The sequence below is a fragment of the Sinohyriopsis cumingii genome, chromosome 9, assembly GCF_028554795.1.
Source record: "Sinohyriopsis cumingii isolate HCF-2022 chromosome 9, ASM2855479v2, whole genome shotgun sequence".
Taxonomy (NCBI): Eukaryota; Metazoa; Mollusca; class Bivalvia; order Unionida; family Unionidae; genus Sinohyriopsis; species Sinohyriopsis cumingii.
In genome coordinates this window covers 54,925,080-54,946,906 of record NC_142969.1, presented here as the reverse complement: position 1 = coordinate 54,946,906, position 21,827 = coordinate 54,925,080, and the positions used below count along the sequence as shown (strand labels likewise).

The 21,827-nt window shown below is 36.1% G+C and overlaps 1 protein-coding gene across 3 annotated transcripts in view; it reads left to right on the top strand.

Annotated features, from left to right (window-relative positions):
- The window catches only part of LOC149791848 (TBC1 domain family member 5-like), a 151,261-nt gene that overhangs the window by 60,228 nt on the left and 69,206 nt on the right, over positions 1-21,827 (top strand). For 2 of the 3 annotated variants that reach the window (XM_089970357.1, XM_089970355.1), the window contains exons 9-12: positions 4,807-4,895; positions 7,701-7,721; positions 15,274-15,324; positions 19,315-19,384. In XM_089970357.1, coding sequence (XP_089826483.1) covers positions 4,807-4,895; positions 7,701-7,721; positions 15,274-15,324; positions 19,315-19,384 — 231 coding nt within the window. The remainder of the gene's footprint in view (positions 1-4,806; positions 4,896-7,700; positions 7,722-15,273; positions 15,325-19,314; positions 19,385-21,827) is intronic. The other variant, XM_089970356.1, reaches the window with a different exon arrangement.

The window sequence follows — 21,827 nt, the reverse complement described above, 5'->3', positions numbered from 1 at the left end:
AGAATGACAAGGTCAGTGTGACCTTCCAATGGAATATTAATAAAGGGACTGGTCCACTTGAGTAAAAGGTATTGCAGTGCATTCACTGTGCATGCAGAGTATAACAGCATTATCTCATTTACTTAGACCATGAACAGTTCATTCACATCACTTTACCTAGTTGTTGGTTGGATTAGGACCAAATAAAAGGTTATGTATTTCAGTATGTAATACTTGGTCACTGAGCCATGGTGTATTTAACTGAATAAATAAATAATAGATTTTTTATCACTGTTAGGACCCTCCATGTTATGATTGTTTTAGGTATTTGGACTAATGTTAAACAAAAAGCAAAGAAGTGAAAACTGACAAGTCTATGAAGTTTAACTACCTCACTATTGAGTTTTGCCCCAGTCTTTTAGTTTAGAACATTTCAAACATTTATTTAACAACTTTTTTTGTCTTTCTGTTTCCTCATGTTTCCGCTGAAACAATGCACATTATCAGGTCTACTCACCACTTAGAAGCCATGGGGACAGACATAGGAAATAATTACTGCACAAACATGGATTGGTGTCCTCTGACAAGGGAGTGGAGCAAATCATTATTTTAATGACTCAGAGAAAATTTTTAAAGAATATTCATCACTTCTTTCTTCATAAATGTCAAGTTATATTTTGTCTAAAAGCATTAAACATTTATAACTTTTTATCTAAGTATCTTGATGCAGTTGACAGTTTCCTTTTTGTGGTTTAACATTTTTGAACATAATGCCTCTTTATAATCTAATTGATTTCTTCGTTAAATATGTTGTAAAGGATATAATTTATAAAACTTGTTTGACAAATGTAAACAGTACATGGCAAGATATGTTAAAATTTCATCACATGAGCTCCTGTGTCTCAGTGGTGAGCATGGGATTTGCAACTGAAAGGTTGCAGGTTTGAATTATACTGCTGGATCAGCCCAAGTCAGCTACAGTGTCCTTGGGCAAGGCATGTGACTCCACTTACTTTGTCACAAAATAGTCTGTATGTGTTGATGTGCTGTAAAACACCAAACCATTTCAGTCAGATAACTGTCTCTTAAAACTTTGCCTTTGAAAAATAGTGTTGTTAATCAGTATTGGGTACATGGGTATTGTGACTTAAGAGCATGTTAGCATATTAGTGGCTATTTGGTTCTGCCAATCAGTATTAAGTATGTATTTATTAGGGCTTAAAAATCAGTACAGTAGTGGCTATTATGGTGTTTATAATCAAATATTGTGTATGTATATGGGCTTAACAGCATGTCTGTACAATAGAGGTTATATGGTGCCAGTAAGCAGTATTTAACGTGTGTGTATGTATGTGTGTATATATATATATATATATATATATATATATATATATATATATATATATATATATATATATATATATATATGAAACTAGACTAACTGTAGATATACTACCAAACAAGATACCATTATTTTCAAAAACTAGCAACATTTATTTCGTGAAGCTCAATTGTTGTATTGTTCAATAAGTACAATATTAATGTTGTGATTTCATTGGAAGTAATAGTGAAACTTACCATCCTTGAGGATATCTCTAAATATCAGTTCAGGAATTCTCTGAAACTCAGTTGCCCACAATGGTCCGTATCTGTGAAATCAAGCTCTTTATTTTACGAAGTATTCATTTTGCTTGGTTGCCTTGCTATCTTTGATCACAGTTATGAATAAGTTGGTTAATTTAATGTAGTTTATATTACATACACAATAACATTCATAACAATGTTCAATTGATCAAATGAAGTGAGGTCAACTGACATACAACTGGGACCGCTAGATTTTAAGTATGTAGAATTTACGTGCCTTTTAACTTTTCTTTTATTCCACCTCTTTTATTTGATTCAAAAGATGTAATTAACATGATAATACAAAAAGAAGCCAGCTTTTAATTCAGTGCAACAAAACAACAAATACTTACATGGGTCAGTTATCAAAACATGGTCAGCACTTAATTAGGTTCTCAGAGAAACACTTGCAGACATAGCTGTTTCGGTAGATTGACACATTTGGTGTTTAAATACACATTTATGACGTTTACACTTAAGAAGAACTAAAAGATAGAACTAAAACACTAATTTCACTTAATAAAAATTATTTAATTGGCATTTAAATATTAATGTACTGCCTACACTTGGTTAGATGGAGATTTCCTTGAATTTCTTTAATTATGGTGTACTAAGAATGTTGTTTGGAAAGAAATGTAATAAGTTATATAATTTCTTATTAAAAGTTGATAATTTCATAATGTTACTTAAAATTTCCTGGTCCTATCTACTGTTCTTTTTTTAAACCATAAAATGTGCGATATATCTGCATTTGAGTTCAGATTTTGTTTGCAAAATTTTCTTCAAGTTCAACAAACAAAATTTTGGGGGTTGTATTTTCTGTTTAAAAAAATGGGATCCACACTTGACCCTGCGTTATGTGAGTTATCAAGGGAGTGGTGTAGTTAGGACCATTGATGCCAATAACTTAAAAGTCTAAGATGGCTGCATACCACAGAAGATATTTTTTATGGGAATTTATGTTGTGATAAGTTGGTGTTATTTTATTTGTTTCATGTGATAAAATTACAGTAATTTCCTTTAATCTAATTGTTTACTCTTAATACCAACTTAAGGACAGCTTTTGATTTTGCAAGGAAACTTGAACCATTTCAATAATTTGTAGATATGCTCTTCCAGTGAGAATTACATGTATATTTTGAAGAATTTTAATGCTGCTTTTATCATTGTTTTTAAAATACCACTTTTAAGGTGACTGGAACATGAACACAACATTTTTTCCTAAATTAAATGACACCACCTCGTGTGTTTGATTTACCTCATATGAAGCAAATTGGATAAGGGCAGAAAATGGGCCCTAAATTTTAAAGTTTTTATTTCATACTGTATTGTGTGTAACATTTTTTTTGCTTTAAATTATTTTTCAGTGTGCAAATACAGGTAATTAACATTTTCTTAGGTACCTAAAATCTGCAAACTTTTAATTAGCATATAGGTCTCTGTACCAAACTAAGAAGACAAGAAGTAGTTATATATTTTGTTGCTTGATGGTGTATGAGTAATTAGAGTAAGTTTAAAATTAGAGACTGTATTATTTCTTGTATTAGATGCTGGTGCCAGTTTTTGTTTTCGGTATTTCAATGTGGATATAGCTTGTACAAAACATTTCTAACTTCAAAGGTATCACTGTACTAATTGAGCCAATTGGCTTCATTGCATCCATTATAGTCCCTAAGAGAATCATTCATAAATATTTTCCTTGGAGATTTGCTGATCATTGAAGAGTGTTATTTGAATTCAGTAAAAAAAAATATTTGAGCCAAAACAGAAAATAACATGTGCATTGAGTTCAGTCTCTTGGCATTGGGGTAGGATAGCAAAGCAAATAGTGATTCAGCAAGTTGATTGAAAGGTTACTTGCCCTAACAATTCCAATCATTTCATTCAGATGTAACTGACCATTGCTGATTTTGTTATATGTTACGTCCAAGTCAGTGCTATACATAAGTACAGTAGTTATGATGTATCTGAATTTGTAGATAATGCACTGGATTGCATCAGAATTGTATAAAAATTATTATAATGATGCTTGAAGCCTACATTCAGACAATATAATTAGCAATATTTCTTAAATTAAATAAAATAGCATATTACTAATTAAAAAAGCTTCATTTCTTTCTGTTGCTAATGCACACATGTACATGTATAAACACACAAGTTTTTTTTGTGAAATTTTTTAAAAAAATTTCTTTTTGAAATGTTTGAACTTTGTAACCTCAGATCTGCTGGTATATCTTGCATTAAATATGTTTGCTTAGAATGTCACAAGTACAATGAACATTGTAGATCTTATCTGCCAGCAATAGTACATGGATATATCGGGGTGTACACTGTTCTACACTTGAAGTTTTAATTAAAGTGATCAGAATAGACCTTGAGCTATTTATTCCAGCATTATGTGATGTCAGGTCAGGGAGTAAACTGTTCTACATTTGAAATAATAAGTAAAGTATGCAGAGTAGACTCAGAACTAACACTGCATTACACCTGATCTGGGTGTACACTCTTGTACACTTGAAATATCAGTAATGTGATCAGAGTAGACCTTGAGCTATTTATTACAGCATTATGTTATGTCAGATCAGGGAGTAAACTGTTCTGCATTTGAAATAATCAGTAAAGTGATCAGAACAGCTTCAGAACTGCCACTGCATTACACCAGATCTGGGTGTACACTCTTGTACACTTGAAATAATCAGTAAAGTGATCAGAGAAGATTCCAGTCTACCACTGCATTATGTAATACCATATCTGGGTGTACACCTTTGTACACTTGAAATCTTGTGTAAAGTGATCAGAGTAGAGCCTGAGCTGGCACTGCATCATTGAATGTCAGATCAGGGTATACACTGTTCTACACTTGTAATAATAAGTAAAGCAGCTAGAACAGACCCTGAGCTACCACTGTATTATGTGATGTCCTGTCTGGGTGTACACTGTGTACAGTTGGATGCTGGCTATATACAGGTAAATGTGGTTTTCTTTTTAGCCTGCCTTATTTCTGATCTTTAATAGTTTTATATTTCTAGCCTATATTTCAACCTCTAATATTTCTAGTTTATATTTCTAGCCTGTAGTAATTCTAGTCAACATTTCATGTCTTTAATATTTATAGTCAAAATTTCTTGCCTATAATATTTCTTGTCTATATTTCAAGCCAGTAATATTTCAACCTGGACTGTTATGTTTTGTCTCATTTTCCAGGGCATGCATGAGTTGTTGGCTCCAATCATCTTTATTCTCCATTGTGATCATCAGGCATTTCTTCATGCCTCGGAAATCGAATCTCTTAAGTAAGTAGGAGAATGTTAATTTATGCTAAGTCAAGCTTGAACAAAACAAATACCCTACTCGTGTGTGATCTCTTTAGACAGTGTTCACGTGGAAAAGAATGCGTGTAAAAATTTGATCCCCAGCAGTTGGAAAACAGTGGCACAATAAATGACTGGGGTATCCACCATTGCCTTCCTCTCTTGCACATGCTTCATTATCTGAAAGAGAAAACATAGACAATTATTCACAGCATTCATCTTAGATTATTTACATTGTCATGGGACACTGCTCCTGTGGCCTAGTGGTTAGAGCGTCTGCTTCAAATGCGGGAGGTCATGGGTTCGATCACAGACCAAGTCATACCAAAGACTTACAAAATGGCACTAACAGCTGCTTTGCTTGGCACTCAGCATTAAGAGGTTAGTGTTAGGACTGTTCGGCCTGGTGTCAGGATAATGTGTCTGGGTGGGACATCATGCTACATGTCTGTAGCATGATGCTCCAGTGCTAGACATCACTATAAACTGTCACACTGCAGACATCATAGTGATTTGACTGAAAGATTGTTAAAGCTACGTTCAAAATTCAAATCAATTACACACACACAGATTGTCATGGGACAGGATTTATTTACCATACAAATCTTAGATTTTACTTTATTTTCAATTCAACACCAATATCAGTGTATATTTCATCAGATATAAAAAAAATGCACCTGAGACACAATATGTCATATCTCGATGACATCACATGACTTCATTCAGAATATCCAGCTGGCTTCACTCAGTACACAGTGTTATCTATTTCAAATTGTCATGCACTGTATGGTGTGTCTTTTCTCATAAATGCAAATATAAAAAAAAACAAATCTTATATTACATAAGCACGGACAGTGTCTATAGAGCAAAACATAAAATTTAATACAAATAAGGGTTATTTGGACTTGCGTGAAAATGAAAGCAATATACTTGATAGTAAACACCACAGGGTAAACAACAATGATAGACATTTCAGTTTATGGTGGGTAATATTTAATTTAATATTTTCAAACCATTAAAATCCAAATAAATTTAGATAAATGTAAAAGATTTAATGAATGCTGTAATGAAACAGATAAGCATATTTCATAATATGTAACTATGCATTTCTGGATGGAAACAGTAGCATGGAAACATAAAAATATTTGAATTTGCACTGTGTTTCTAATATTACCCCAAAAGTTATCAATTTTGTAAAATTTGATGCATATATGTAGACCCTACTGTGCATGAGTAGAATTTCAGTAAAAATGTTTATGTATGGTACTTCTCCAGTCTGGATATTTGAATATCAGTCTGGATATCTGAATATCAGTTTTCATATTTGAATATCAGTCTGCAGATTGGAATACCAATGACAAGAGTTTGTCTGCAGAACCATGGAAAAAGATAGAAATGAATTCGCAGTTGTGGGTAAAATGATACTAGTAATAATTTATGGCTGAATTTTTTGTACTAATTTTTATAAAATCTGAATCAGAATGTGTATTCCTGTGCCAAGAATTATATTTATTAATCCTTTACCTCATAGAGCATAGTTACAAAGTGTAGAGGCATCAAAAGGCGCTTCCATGCAAATGGAGTAGAGGCGTCCAAAGGAGCTTGCATGAGGTAAAGGGTTAATAGTGTACACGGGATTAATTGGTACTTTTACATATGTACATTTTTTTCTGAATATATTTCTTACATAATACAGAATACATGTAATATACACATAAATGTATATGTGGTAAAGGCATTTTGGAATAGATTCAACCTGTCAACATTTTATTTTACTTTTGCTAGCTAAGTTGGGAGAGGATATAACATTTTGCACAGTTTTTCATATGACTATATGATTTGTATTCATTTGTTTGTTTGTTACACCCTTAATATCTTGGATTCACATTCACCTACAAATGAAAATTGGTTTGTCGATACATCTTATGGAGAGTAACTCAATTATACCAACACTAGATCACTATAGCACATCAAATCCTGTCCTAACCAGGCACAAATAGCAGTTATGGTGTATCTCTGTACAGTGTGTTGGTTGTTTTTAAACTCACCTTGCCTTAGAGACAGCTCTGGTGGCATAGTGGTTAGAGTATCTGCCTCAGATGTGGGAGGTCATGGGTTTGATCACCAGCCAAGTCATACCAAAGAATTATTAAAATGGTACTAATAGCTGCCTCAGTTGGTGCTCAGCATTAAGAGGTTAGTGTTAGGACTGGTCAGCCTGGTGTCAAGATAATGTGATTGGGTGGAACATCATGCTGCATGTCTGTGGCATGAGGCCTCGGTGCTAGACATCACTATAAACTGTCACACTGCAGACATCGTGGCGATTTGACTGCAGAATTGTTAAAGCTACCTTAAAAATCCAAATCACACACACAATCCTCCATACAGTTTGTATATTGTCAGCTTGAAATTTTTTTGTGCAATTAGTGAATGGATACATGAGTAAACACTTTACTTAGATGATACTTGCTGATTCAGCATATACCAAAATGTTGTACCATCTAGTTTGAAATTAATTATTCAAAAAGAGTCAATCATAATATAGCAGTGTTACCTTTGGCTACAGATGATAACTTTTTAATACCACACAGCTGTGAAAGTAGGTCTAACTTAATTAAGGGAAATATATTACATTGTACATGTTCTTTCATTACCTCACATCTGTGAAAGCAGATTTAATTTAATTGAGGGAAATATATCACATAGTACATGTTTAATTTCTACATGATACCCATTCCTTAATATAATGATACTACAAGGAAATGTACTTTTCTTTCATTTCAGCACTTTTAATGAATCAACAAGGTCTATTTTTCTTATATTTATTTGATTTTTTAAAATTTATACATTTCATCTATTTTCATGGCTAAGGGGTACCATTCTTTTTCATGGTGTAGGGGTACCAGCTTTTAGAGCTAAGAGCACATTTTTACAGATTATAGATCACAAATTAAGTGTTGGCACCAGTCATAGGCTGACACTTACTGTCAATAGTCACATGATACATTAGCTATCATATAGCATATATACTCATATATAAGTAGAGTCCAGCTGCAGACAACAGAGACCTAGATCTGCCATTACATAATGCACTAACAGATCAGGGTTATTTGTTCTGTTGATTGCTGCAAACAAACTGCTAAGATCTGGAGCTGTTGTCCCATTATGCAACAGTAGATCTGGGTCTGTGCAGTTTATGGTTAGTCTCAACTTACAAGTGAATATACGATACCATCCAACTAACCAGTTGTTGCTGACTTTGTGTATCTGCACTTGTGTTTATTTGATTAGTCTATTTGTCTGTCCACCTGTCTGTGTGTTCTCATATTGTTATTTTTTATAACCTGACCAAACTAATTTGATGAGAGCTTCATTGCGTTTGGTTTGAGGTTTCATTTGATTCATTAGGATGAATTTATGCCAATGAAAGTTTCTTGTTCCAGATGTAGCAAAAGGGGAAGGGGTGGGTGAGGGTATGTTGATAGAGGTGGGATAAAAAAAACAGGCATTTTAATTAGTCGTTAAAAAAGTGCAGATATTTGTCATGACTTTTGTCTCAAAATAAATGAAGATTATTATCATCCGCAATTATCTTTAATATGCAGAACTATTTAGTTGCATGGTATCTAGTTCATGGCTTCCAAGCACAGCATACTCTTTACAAGCTGAAGATTGTTTTCAGGTCTGGCTGCTGTCACAGCTTATTTAGACTTTGAAAGAGGTGCTTATTGTTCACTACCAGTACATAAATCCTACTTAGTTTCTTCATTTGGTTTGAGTTAATCCCCTTTGTCTACCAATGTAGGTGTCAGTTAGATGCATGAAGACTGGTTTATTTGCTCATTTATGAAACCTTTGCTGTTTATTGTTCAGAAGAAATTTTAATTTTCCTTTGGTTTTCTGTATGTTCTCTTGTCATCACGCAACAGTAATGTTGCATTAAATATGATGCTTTGACAAACTTTTCTTTTGAGCCAGAAATTCACATTATAAATTGCACTTAGCACCTAGCATATTACCTACTACCTACCTACTTAGCACCTAGCATATTACCTACTAAAATCTGTCTGGTCTGTAGAATGGTTAGTGTATATTACCTTCCTCTTTATCTCTGGAGAGTTCCCTCTGTTCCCAGGAGGGGTCTACAATGCTTTCCAATGTAGAGAAGTCAATCGCTCCAGTAAGAGATGTTTCCAGGGTAAGGAAGTCATATGCTTCCACCAGTGGGTGAACGGGTGGTTAGGGGAATCTCTGATACTTAGTATGAAAACTTTCACTTTCCAGAGTGGAAAAGTTGCCAGCCCCCATTAGTGAGCCTCATCTTTCCAAAAGAACAGAAGTGCAGCCATCATCTTGTTTAACAAGAGCTGGATGTATATTAAGGCGATTTCATTTGCCTGAGTCAAGTAACATAAATAAAGACTTCCCAGTCATCGGGTATTGTTTAAAGGTTAATGTGTTAGGTGACAGTCATTGGAGGTCTGTCACTGGTCATCAGGTGTCATGTCATAGGTTTGACACAAGGCACTGAGCATCAGGCACTGTGCAGCATGCACTGAATTTCAATCACCTATCATCCAGTATGGTGTGTGGTGGCAATTTTCTGTTTTCATTGTCAGCTCTCCAAGCACTGGCTGCCAGATATCTGACAGAAATCTTCAGATCTGGCTTTTACCACTAGAGAAAGAGATTGGTTCAATACTCCACCACTACACTCTCTATGTTTTCTTTCAGTCCCCTGCAGAATGGGCCTTGATTTTGAGTACTGATCTTTAAAAGGGATCAGAACAATACCCCACTCTTCTTAATGTTCCCTTTGGAACTTTGGGACTCCCACCCAGTGGTGACATGATCAGATTTCCCTTTCCTATCATGATACCAAGAATGAATTTGCTATGGCCCCATAGATCAGTAGACAGGGCATGTGAAAGATCTTTCCTACCTTTGACCATGGTATTGAGGGAATGGAAGTGGGGCTCTTTCTTGAACTGCTAGGGAATTGCCAATCCCTTTCTCCAGGAAGTGGGGGTCAAGAGGCTATTAATGTCCCAGAGGGTGGAGACAGGACAATGAACTCCCAATCAGGACATCCCCTTATAACAGAAGGTAGATAAATAGTCCTGTCTCTCGCTAACAGCAGAGATAGGTAGATGAACTAGAAATATTTGAGATGCATTGTTCCCAGAAGAACCCATTACAACAGATCCTTCTCAACTGTCAAGTTCTCCATATGATGGAGGAGGAAAAAGACTTGTGGACTTTTGATAAGGTTTACTGCCTGCATTTTCCAGATCTGTGTCCTAAACCTTCATGATAATCAGCAACTGGAATCCTCTCAAGTTTGTAGATTCTAGTAGGGCACAATCTAAGTCAAACATGCTGTTGCCTCCTTACTCAGTGGAAATGGAGTTGACTTCAAAGTTGTCTCAAGCCCAAGAGTTGATTGGGCAGCAAAAAGGGTTGATCAGTTTCCTGTTATATAATTCAAGACCTGGCTTCAGCTTAAATCTACAGCATTTTTTCACCCACTAGGACCCTTAGGTCTACCACCTTAGACTCAGGGTGCTTCACAGGTGGGAATTCCATCCGAGACTTGGGTCTATTTCATGTCAAGGCTCTCAAGTCTGTGGAACTTCTTCAGTCTTTTGAAGGGGGAATCATTATCTTCAGCTTCATTGCAGGAATTATTGGAGGCCATGCCAATACATTGATGCACACAGTGTCAATAGTCTGTGCACTGCACCCTTATCTCCATAGAGATGCTGCCTTGAAGACATCAGAGGTTTTGAACAATGCAAAAGACTTTTGCTGTCCATTCCACATAATGTGGAGACATTATTTAATCCCCAAGTGACCTTGCAGATTGGATGGATCAGTAACAGGCCTCATCTCAAAATGTCTACAGTTCCCTCAACTTTTTAAACATGGAAATCATCAGAACTGAAATCTGCCTCATTTTCCATCCATCCCTTTCATGACAGTGTTGCTAGAGGAGCCATGGGAAAAGTTGGCAGAGAAAAATTGGCAGACTCCTCCACTTTTTGTAGGAAGCAATCATTCCTAGGGAGTCACACCCACTCCTTCTAACACTCTCTTCCTAGTATCTCATTAGATGACAGATTAAGCCTGTTTTCATTGGATTGGTTCGATCTCTTGTACAGTGCATGGGTCCTTTCCACAGTAAGAGACAGTTGCTGGCTCTGCTTAAGGGACTCTTCACCTTTTTCAAAGATGCCATTTGGCTCCACCAGTCTCATCTGGTTTCTCAGTAAGATGAGGTGTACACCCTTTTAAGGTGGAGCATGGTAGAGAGGGTGAGGAACATACAGAGTCGGGGATCTTATTCCTGGATCCTCTTAGTTTGAAAGAAAGTTGGACAGTTACAACTCGTGATTGATCTTCTCATTTGAATAAATTCCTTCTGAAACATCATTCCAAGGTGGAAACAACTGTTTCAGTCAGGATTTCCATCAGGCTGAATGACTGGTTGGTTTCCATAGATAACCAGAATTCTTATCTTCATATCTCCATCATCACAGCCAACAGAAAATTCCTGCTGTTTTCTGGGACATGAGATCTTGGAATTTTGGGTTCTCCCTTTTGGTCTAGCTTCCACTTCCAGAGCCTTAACTAGGGTGATGGGTGCCATAGTGGCTCATTTAAGGTTCTTAAGAATTCCCATCCTCCCATTTTTTTATTGGTTGATGTGAAGTGCCCTCCAACATGCCAACTGAGGATCTGTTTCACTGTTAGGAGATGACTTGTTTAGGCCTATTCCCCTGTCAGGTCAGTCCCTTTTCAGAATTTCATATACGTGGGATGAATTTTCTCATTCGTCAGTGAAGTCTTTGTTCTTCCAGATAGAATTTCACAAATACCTCCTTCGTAGTAATGTGGAAGAGAAGAATTGTCTGCTCACATCTCTACCACATTTTCTTGGGGACTCGGAACATTAGAGCAGACTTAGTTCCCCCTGAAAGGCTTTATTATTATGTGACCCTCCAGTTCTTGATAACAAACTGGAGACCCCACAATCACGCTCCTATCTGTTCAGATCCCTTTTGGATAAAAGTTTCATTATCGTCTGAGTTGATGGGAAAATCAGCAGAAGTTTCTGAGTGGAGTTTCAGTGCATGCTGGGAAGCCTAAACCTTTCCTTATGCCTCATAGCCAGGCTGAGACTCACTTGAGTTCCAAGGGAGTGGTTATGCAGGGCCTTTGGTCTTGGGAAGAATCCTCCCTTTACATCAATAATCTGTGAATGTGGGCTGTTTTTGTAACACTTCAAGGTGGCATCAACCGCAATTAGGTCATATCATCTTTGAGTTGTGGCCTCTATGGACAGCACATCAGTCATAGTGTACATAAAATGGCATTTATATCCCTTCTCTCTGCTTGGTAGTCTGGAACCATTCCCATTGAACAGCTTTAGAGATCACTCTCAGAGTCCGCTATATTCTAGATAAAAGTATATTCAGACAGACAGACTCATGGAATGGTCTCTGCACTTTTGTTCTAAACAAGGCTGAACAACAGGTTCATTTATGTCTCTCTTGTTCCAGACCAGAGAGCATGGTGGATATGTTGAGTATGAAGTGGGATTGCCTGTACACAGTTGCCTTCCCAAAATTCAGAATAATCTTTCTGGTTCTTCACATAGTCAGGACTTCAAAGTTAGCAGCTCGTCCTAATAATCTAATCAATCCACTGTGGGATCAGCGATTGTGATTCGTTGATTTTGATCTGTCGGTCAACAATCCCAGGGAATTAATGTCACAAAACAGAGAATCCCTATTGCAAAGCACTCCTTAAATTCTTTACCTTCTTACCTGGATCATATCAATGGATCTATCTGCCATGATGATTTTTTTTTAGCAAAGTTACCAAATGCATCACTCAAGCTAGAAGAAAATCAATACCAAGGTTGTCATGACAAATTGAGACTTTTCAGTAACTGGTGCATCTGGAAATGTATTGATCTTATCTGCCCACCTTTAACTACAGTAACTGTTGCAGATTTTCTTACTGTTCACTTTGAATATAAGGATTGCCCGGTTTATTCTATTAATGGCCATAGAACAAGACTCTCCAATATTTCACTTATCGGATTGGACCTTCATTTTTCGGAATGGCTGGATTCCCATTTTTCAGAACTCATCAGGTATTTTTGAGCTCCAGAGACCAGTCTCTTCACTCCTTAATGATGACATGGAACCTCTCATGTGTTATTAAGCCTACTTATGACGCTTTGAGTGAAGTTTCCTTGAAGAACTGTGCCTCTAAACAGCTTTCCTTTGCTTACCAGCATTAGTGAGGGAGCAAAGGTCGTAATTATCTTTCTCCCAAATGATACATCTGATATTTTGGCAGCCACCATCTTGAGTTGGATTGTGCAAATTATCAAATGAATTTATCAATCTCTTGCCGAGTCAGCTCTTTTTTATGAAAATCCAGGCATCTTTTAATTGTTCTTCTTTGGTTGATGTCATGAAAGCTACCTTTTGGCCATCTCACTCCACTGCTTTGTCATTTTACTTTTGATCAATGTTACATGAGAGAGAGGAGGGAGGAGAGAAATATGGTTACTACCCTTTCTTTTCTTTTTTGATTTAGACAGATAGAAACATCATGTCCTACTTGTCCAAGGAGTCTATCTTGATCTTCTTCACTACAGATACAACTGGGCCTGGGTTTTAGAACTTGAGATCCTAAAGGTGGCTGATTCTTGGCAACAACAAAAAACAGGTTGGCAAAGAAGCAAGACAGAATCATATTACCACTGAACTGTAATCAACCCATTTCCATGTATGCTTTGTACCCAGTTGTATCAGCCCAACAAGTTGTCAAGCCATCTTCCATGATGCAGAATAGCCTCCAACTGATAAGAATGAAAAGTACCTACAGCTTATTTTATTAGCCTATCATCCTTCCACTGAACTTGCAAATTTAGCAGTACAATGATAACAGGTAAAGTGTTACCATTATTAAACTGTATCTTTGGGGAGGGTAAAACTAATTTCAGTTTTATGATAATTACTTGCCATAATTGCCCAACCCCTCCCAGCTCTACTTTGTTCATTGTTCTTTGTCTCTTCTTCATTTTTCTGTCAACAACACCTGTGTATGACTTAGCAGAAATTGCTCAGATGTTTGGCCCAGGTTTGTGGGATAACATCCATGCATCAATATCAATCAAAGTCTAAACAAGGATCATGTTCTGTTTGTCAGAAGTGAACTGTGGTATCAGACTCAGGTCATATTCCTTTTATTATTGACCTCCAGTTACTAATGAAATGAGGGAATAATCTTCTTGGACTATCGACTAGCACCAGTTAAAAACAGTGCAATAAATGCAGGTAAGTATTAAAAAATTAAAATTAGTTTTACCTCCCAACGATTAACATTAAATGCAAAGAGAAAAAATAGAAATCCTCATTTCAATTGTAAAATTTAATTGGTATGAATATAGTTTCTGTATTCTTATAGGGTCTTGAGATAATTTTGTTTATTTATTATTCCATTTAACCAATAATTAATCAATTGTGCAAAAAAAACCCACTTTATTGCAAACTAATCACAATGGTATGAAATACTTGACTAGAAGCATATGTTATTTTCATATTTGCATATTTAATTTTTCTAATTTTCATTGTTTTGTTTTTTTTTCTCTTCTCATTTTTAAACTTGGTTCATTTTAATGCAGGCATGGATTTTTTTACAGGTAGCAATATATTTGCATCCTTAGGTTAAATTGATATATTCTGACTCTAGAAGAGTGGTTTTCATGTGGGTACAGATAGCTTTGTCCAGGTATACATTTTTATGAGATCCTATAAATGGCTTGAAAATTTCACTCATCCACTAGAATTTAAAGGTGAGTTGGTGGTGGCCGAGGAATGGCAAATCAGGATGCTATTACTATTGGATGAGTGGCATTTTAAGCAGTCTGTATTGTGTAGGATGAGTAAAATTCATGTTTTAGGACCATGATATCTCTCTCTCTCTCTCTCTCTCTCTCTCTATATATATATATATATATATATATATATATATATATATATATATATATATATATATATATATACTTCATAGCAAGTATGTTGCTGACATGCCATGAAACCACACAAACACACACACTTTTCTTAGAAATTTTTAAAAATAATTATTTGTCATTTTTTGCCTACTAATATTCTTCTAAGATACATTGATCCCAAATAATGTAAACTTCTCTTAGTACATTTACAGTAATAGTGGCTATTGATAATTTTAACTGGAATATAATCAACCAAAAGGCAATATCATTTCTGATAATACAGAATTTTTTGACAGCTGTAGTTGTTTGATTTTGCTGTTTCAGGGAAGTGATAAAGGATGTAATGGATCCAAAATATCTGGAGCACGATGCATAGTAAGTCTGCAATTTCATGTTTGTAGGAAGAAGTATATAATAGTCATATTGTTTCTCATATTATAATTGCACCAGTTGTTGCATTAAAATAGGTACACTGTATATTTCATTTTGTTCAAATTGTAAAACTAGATACAAGAGACTTTCTCATTCAGATACATTCCCCAATAAATTAACATTAGGATATTAACCTACTGCCTCGCAAATCCAGCCCTACTAAAAAAAAGAATAATCTAGCTCATGTAGAGAAAGGGCAATAACTCTTGCCCATTACCTCCCCTTGCCAGCAAACGGTGTCACTAGTTTTTTTAGCTTCATTACTGTTAACAATGTACTTTTTACCTCGGACAATCCAAGCCATCTTAGTGTTCAGATTGGTCAATCCAGCTTTAATTTTGGATTTTATTGTGTTGGACAATCATTCCTCTACAGGTTGTATACATTATTTTTACTATTTCTTCCAAATTTGATTGACTTTGCCACCTTTATGGACTTTATCTATTTAAGACCATGTGTCAACACGCTATCATTGAACTCATTTTGTCATTTATGAGTTAATGCAACGCTAATTTTACTTTGTTTAGTAATTGGGTTGGATTAGCGAGTTAGTAACGTGCTGAATTACAAGCCTATGCTTCATTTTTCTCAGTTTGTGTTGTTTTAGTGAAAGTGTCAACTAAATGCATGAAATGCAAAGAATTCAAGGCAAAGGAAGACAGCCATGACTTGTATTGCATGTAGTAAGTGTGCATCATCTATGCCATGCAGTGTGTTATACATGGACAGAGGAAGTTGGGCTGCAGTAGTCCAGAAGACATCAGAAGAGAAGGAGAGATGGAATAAGTCAAGAAAAGATAATGCTGTTGTCCACAGTAGACATTTTAATCAACCTCCATAGCTAATATTGTGGGGGATGCTGCACCCCCACCCCACCCCACCCCAAAGTTTGTTGCTTGCAACTATCAGCCACAGTAACATTAGCGGCAGGTAAGGAGCATAATGGTACAACTTGACATGGCTCATTTCAAATCAATAAAAGCCTTTAGCCCACACTTTGCTAAAGTTACTATCGTACAAAACGTATTTCCTGTAGTTTTAGCTTCAGCATGCAGGGTGAATGAGCTACATGCTCATTCCATTGACCTGAACTATCTTCATTTCAGGTCGGATGGTTCAGTGGTCCTCTTGATAGAACCAGGCTTTGTAGCCAAAAATAGCTTACTGTCATCATTTACTCTTAGATAGGTTGAGAACAGCAGTCATTCAAAATCCTATTCATGCACTTAAGCACAACTTTAAACGCATAGCACAAGTCATATCACATGCAAATGTCTCTTTCTTCTGGTGAAAGGCGGGAAGCAGGATATCACCTACAAGCCCTTGCTTTGTGGCTGAAATGGGTTATATGCTCGGCATACTCTGAGATCTTACAAGGAGCCTCTTGAAGATCACTGCTCATGAGATTTGAGCGATCTCAGCAGACCTCACATTTAAATGTAACATTTTGATCTGAGATATATTAGAAACTGTTGGCTGTCATGCATAGTCAGCCTTCTTGAGGTTTTATCACACAGATTTAGCTTTGTAGATGGAAACCTTGATTCTGGTAGGTCTGGTGTGAGCAGCCACGATGACCACCAGGCAGACCAATTAAAACAATCAACACAGCTATGATGGATTTGCCAGTGAAATTATATAGGTGAGAAGATTTTAATAATTATGTTCTTAACCATATATAGGGGTCACAGATAAAGTTACCCTCAGGCTGAGTTGCTTATGTGTTTAGGAAAATGGGTTTTCTTTCACATGGAGAATCCAGTCATCTTTCCCTGGTAGGATACCCAAGGTAAAAGGTCAGATGCTCAGCATTCCTTCCTGCTATTACCTATTCTCCCTATGTTAATGTGATTGGGGAATGTATTTGAAGTTGAAAGCAAATTTTTAAGTAAAATTGTTTTTCTTTGAGAATACTTACCCAATCACATTGCTAAAAACATTACCCCTCCCCATGTAAGCATCATTGTTAGTATATTGATTAGCTAAAAAAAACTAGTGACACCTGGTGGTGGCAAGGGGAGATAATGGGCAGGAGTTATTGGCCTTTGTCTATTGAGATAGAAAAGCATTTTCTTGTTGTTGTCATTTTGTATGGCTGGATTTGCAACTTAGCAGGCTAATATTCTAACTTTAATGTGATTGGGTAAGTAGTCTCGGAGAAGCATACTTTACTTTAAAATTTGCTTTCTTTTGTGCTAACATTTGATACCCAGCCAACTTTCATGATCTTGTGATAACTTGAGAGAAACATTTTCATGTTGATTAAAGTATAGTGGTACCTCATTATGAGGTACCTCATTGTAATGCATTCCATTTTATAAGTTGGATCATGGATTCCATAATATATACATGTGATTGTTATATAGTAGAACCTGACTTGTCTAAAAAGGGTCTCTGAAGACAGGTGGTCTCATGACAGATTATTATACTATATAATAAATAAGTTGGTGCATGTAGAACCTTGTTTCTCAAGACAGGTTTTACTGTATTATGAAAAATGTAGCCCAGTATAAGGTGACCCGACTTGAATCACGGTACAGTTTTATAGATTTTGAACAGTGCTAGGGTGTGTGATAACTGTAATTCATAATGGATGCAAGTTCAGAATTGCTTGCCAATATTGGAAATTACTAACTACTATGGAATCTAGGTGGAATTTCTTGATTAGAATCAGCTCCAGTGGGATCCCAACATGCTACAAGAAAGGTAGTAAGTTTTGGAGACTTTTTTTTCTCTACTTTTAATGACACTTTGAATACAATAAATTTAGTCAAAAGTTTGTTGACCAGTTAACATAATACAGAATTGAAGATTTTGGATTTTGGATCTGTATCAGAGTATATGCGTTGTGCAGCCTAGTGAACAACTTAACCCATTTTATCCTGAATACTACTATAGTTGCAATACCTCATTCTATCCTGAATACGCCTGTGGTCATAGTATCCCATTTTATCCTGAATATGACTTCGGTTGTACTCTACTATGTATGTGTGTAGTGACTCTAGAAACATGTGTTATATGTCATGAATATTTGTGTACTTTTCACCAAAACGCATGTGCAGTGAAATTTTAAACAAATGTGGTTGGAAAAGAAATTGTTGGCTTGAAAATCGATTGATAAAACGATAGACAACAACTCAGATGCAAACATGGATGTTGATAGCGAGGGTAGTGACATTGAAGTTGATGATTTGGATGATTCTGATGATAATATTGACTTAAATGATGGGTTAGAATTGAATCAAGTTGATGAAAGAGATGATGCATCACTTCATGCACTTTTCGACAGTGATTCGGAGAATGAAGTTGACTTTGAAGGCTTTCAAGAGTAATGGGTCCGGGATGATTTTTCACTTCAGTTGCAGCCACGATTTAAATTGATAGAAGGGGCAACTGTTCAACACCCAGAAGAAGCCGATGCATAACATTACTTTGAGTTACTTTGGGATGATTTAATCTGGAAAAAACTTGTTAATGAAACAAACCGTTATGCTGAACTGGAGCATAGAAAAAATTCCCTACTGCTGTAAGATGCTCCATTTTACCACAGTTTATATAGAATATATATAGAGTATATAGAATTGCTTCTCAGGCACTGCAGTTAAAATCGGTAAACAGGATTAAATGGGTTAAGTAGCGAGGTTACCATGTTTTCGAAGCAACTTGCAAACAACAAAGATCCTGATCTGCCATAGCATAATGCACCTGCAGATTGAGGTCTTTGTAGTCTGCTCTACTGATTACTCCTAACAACATGCAAAGAATCAGAAATTCTGTTGAATAATGCAATGCAGATCTGGGTCTATGCAGTTTGCTCTTGGATTTTGCTTTTAAACGAGTATGTATGTTACATTACAGAATTCACCTTGAATGGATAAATATCACCCACTTATATTTTTACTTCATATCAATTGTGTGTTTATTTTATTTTAGTGCCATGTTTTCTCAAATCATGCAGACCATGGAACCCTGGTATGTTTCTAAAGAAGTAGAACCTCCCAAGGTCAGTAGAGATCGACATATTTCCATATGTGAAACTATTCTATATTTTGCATAGACACATCAAAAAGAATTAATTGTTTGAGAAGTATTTCTTATTTGATTAATTAAGTCGTTATGGAGAGAATATTGATATTCTTTGGTCCAGCTGCCCATCTGTTCATAATCCAATCCTTCTAAATCACAAGGTGGAGATTCACAGAAATTTGTACATACATTACCCATGTGGGACAGGGGTAAGAAATATATACAAATTGAAATTACAGTGACATTTCTTGATATTTTTTTGTTTTTCACAAAACTTGATATATTAAATGTCATCACTGCAAGAAGACCTGTATGTCAAGATTTTGGGTTACAACTTCTAGATCATGGTTGGTGATGGGGATTTTGGAGGAGGTTAAGTTACCTTTTGTTTTCAGTTCATTGTACTTTGTCTCTTCTTTATTTGTCTGTCAGCAGTGCCTGTGTATGATTTAGCAGAAAATGCTCAAATGTTTGGCCCAGGTTTGTGGGATAACATCCTTGCATCAAGATAATCAATTTTGTAACAACTTTGGCATGGTAAATACAAACCGAATTCTAATACACACCTTATGATGCAAGACTTTGTTTTCCCATGCTTTGGCATCCAAAGATAAGATTGAAAATTTAGTGTGAAACATGCAGCCATTGTTATGAATAAGAACAATGCTAATTTTACTTTAATGTTAAATAAAAAATGAGAACATGCTTATGTGCCTTTAGTTGTTGAGACAAAAGCAAAACTTAAGATTTAACATGTAACTTGGTAGATTTTGTTTATTGCCTGTCATATGCATTTGAGAGTGCTCCAGTGGCCTAGTGGTTAGAGCGTCCACCTTAAATGTGGGAGGTCATGGGTTCGATCCCTGGCCAATTCATACCAAAGACTTATGAATATGGTACTAACATTTGCCTCGCTTGGCGCTCAGCATTAAGAGGTTAGTGTTAGGACTGGTTGGCCTGATGTCAGGATAATGTGGCTGCATGGGACATCATGCTACATGTCTGTGGCATGTTGCCCCAATGCTAGACATCACTATAAACTGCCACACTGCAGACAGCATAGCGATATGACTGAAAAATTGTTAAAGCTACATTAAAAATCCAAATCACATCACACATTATGTGTAGTTGACTGGTGGGGATCTTCTTTATGAACTTGCATAACTTGAAAAAAATTTGAACATTTTAGATTGAGCGTTATGCAGTAAAAGAAAGAAACACTTTCCAAAAATTGTGCAGAAAACTAAGTTGAAGTGGTATGGTTGGTTTGGTCATAGCTGCAAAGAAATAATTTCTCCTTTGAATACATTACTTCCATCACATTACATTTAGGAAAAAGAGTTCTCCACTACCTCTCAAATCCAGACCCCTGAACATCCAAAAATGTTGTTATCTCAGTGTTCTGTGACAGATAGTACCATGGTGTGTAGAACCATGCAGGAATTAAGACTGACTAATCTGCCCATTTCCACACACCTTCTGCACAGACTGTTCCAGAACTGGCCATCCAGTAGACTCCCCAACTATCAATACTAGCAATACTTGCTCCTTTGGTAATACTGTGACATGATTGGGGATGTTGACAACATCTTGTCCATGCCACTGGGGATGTTTTACGTGGACTTGGGCAAAGGTCCTGATGAGGATAATCCACATAGTGAGTACAGTAGTCCCCCTCTTGAACGGCCCCCTTGACCAGCGGCCACCCGCTCCTTATGGCCAGAATCCGTTGGCACTGACAAGTGTGTTCAAAAGTACCCCTCACGAAAGGCCACCCCGCTAACATGACCAGCGACCAGCATATTAGTGCCATAATATAAAATTTACCCCTCACAAGTGGCCGCATTTTATTTTAATATGTATCCAGAACCAGTATTTTATTCATAACATGTGTTAAGTAATCTGATTTTTGTTTACCGATGTCAGGTTTTTGTTACTAAAAGAAGTGTTGACTAAAGTACATGTACCACTGAGGTTAATATTATATCATTTACGCCTCATGAGAAGCCACATTTATTCCATAAAGCTGAGAAAAACTCAAATTTTTAATCCATACAAAAGGGTAAATACATGTAATCCAATTAGCCTTACTGCTGTGTTATCATAAGATGTCCGGTTTAGTCACTCTGATAATTGTTAAGATTACAATTATTGAACAGTAGTAACAGCTGAGAAGTGGCAGTATCAATGTACAATACGCAAGTCAGCAGGAAAATAGTTTGATAGCCTTTATGGCTTTGCGTTAGTAAGATGTTGAGCTTGTTCACTTTGATAATTAGTGGCTATTACTACTGACAATAATTGTAAAAATTACAAATCCTAACAGCCACGAGGTCAAATCTGCGTGATGTTACATATCGAAGCAGTTTTGGCTTCTCTCTCTTAGTGTAAAGAAATGTATGAAAACAACAGGATTCCAG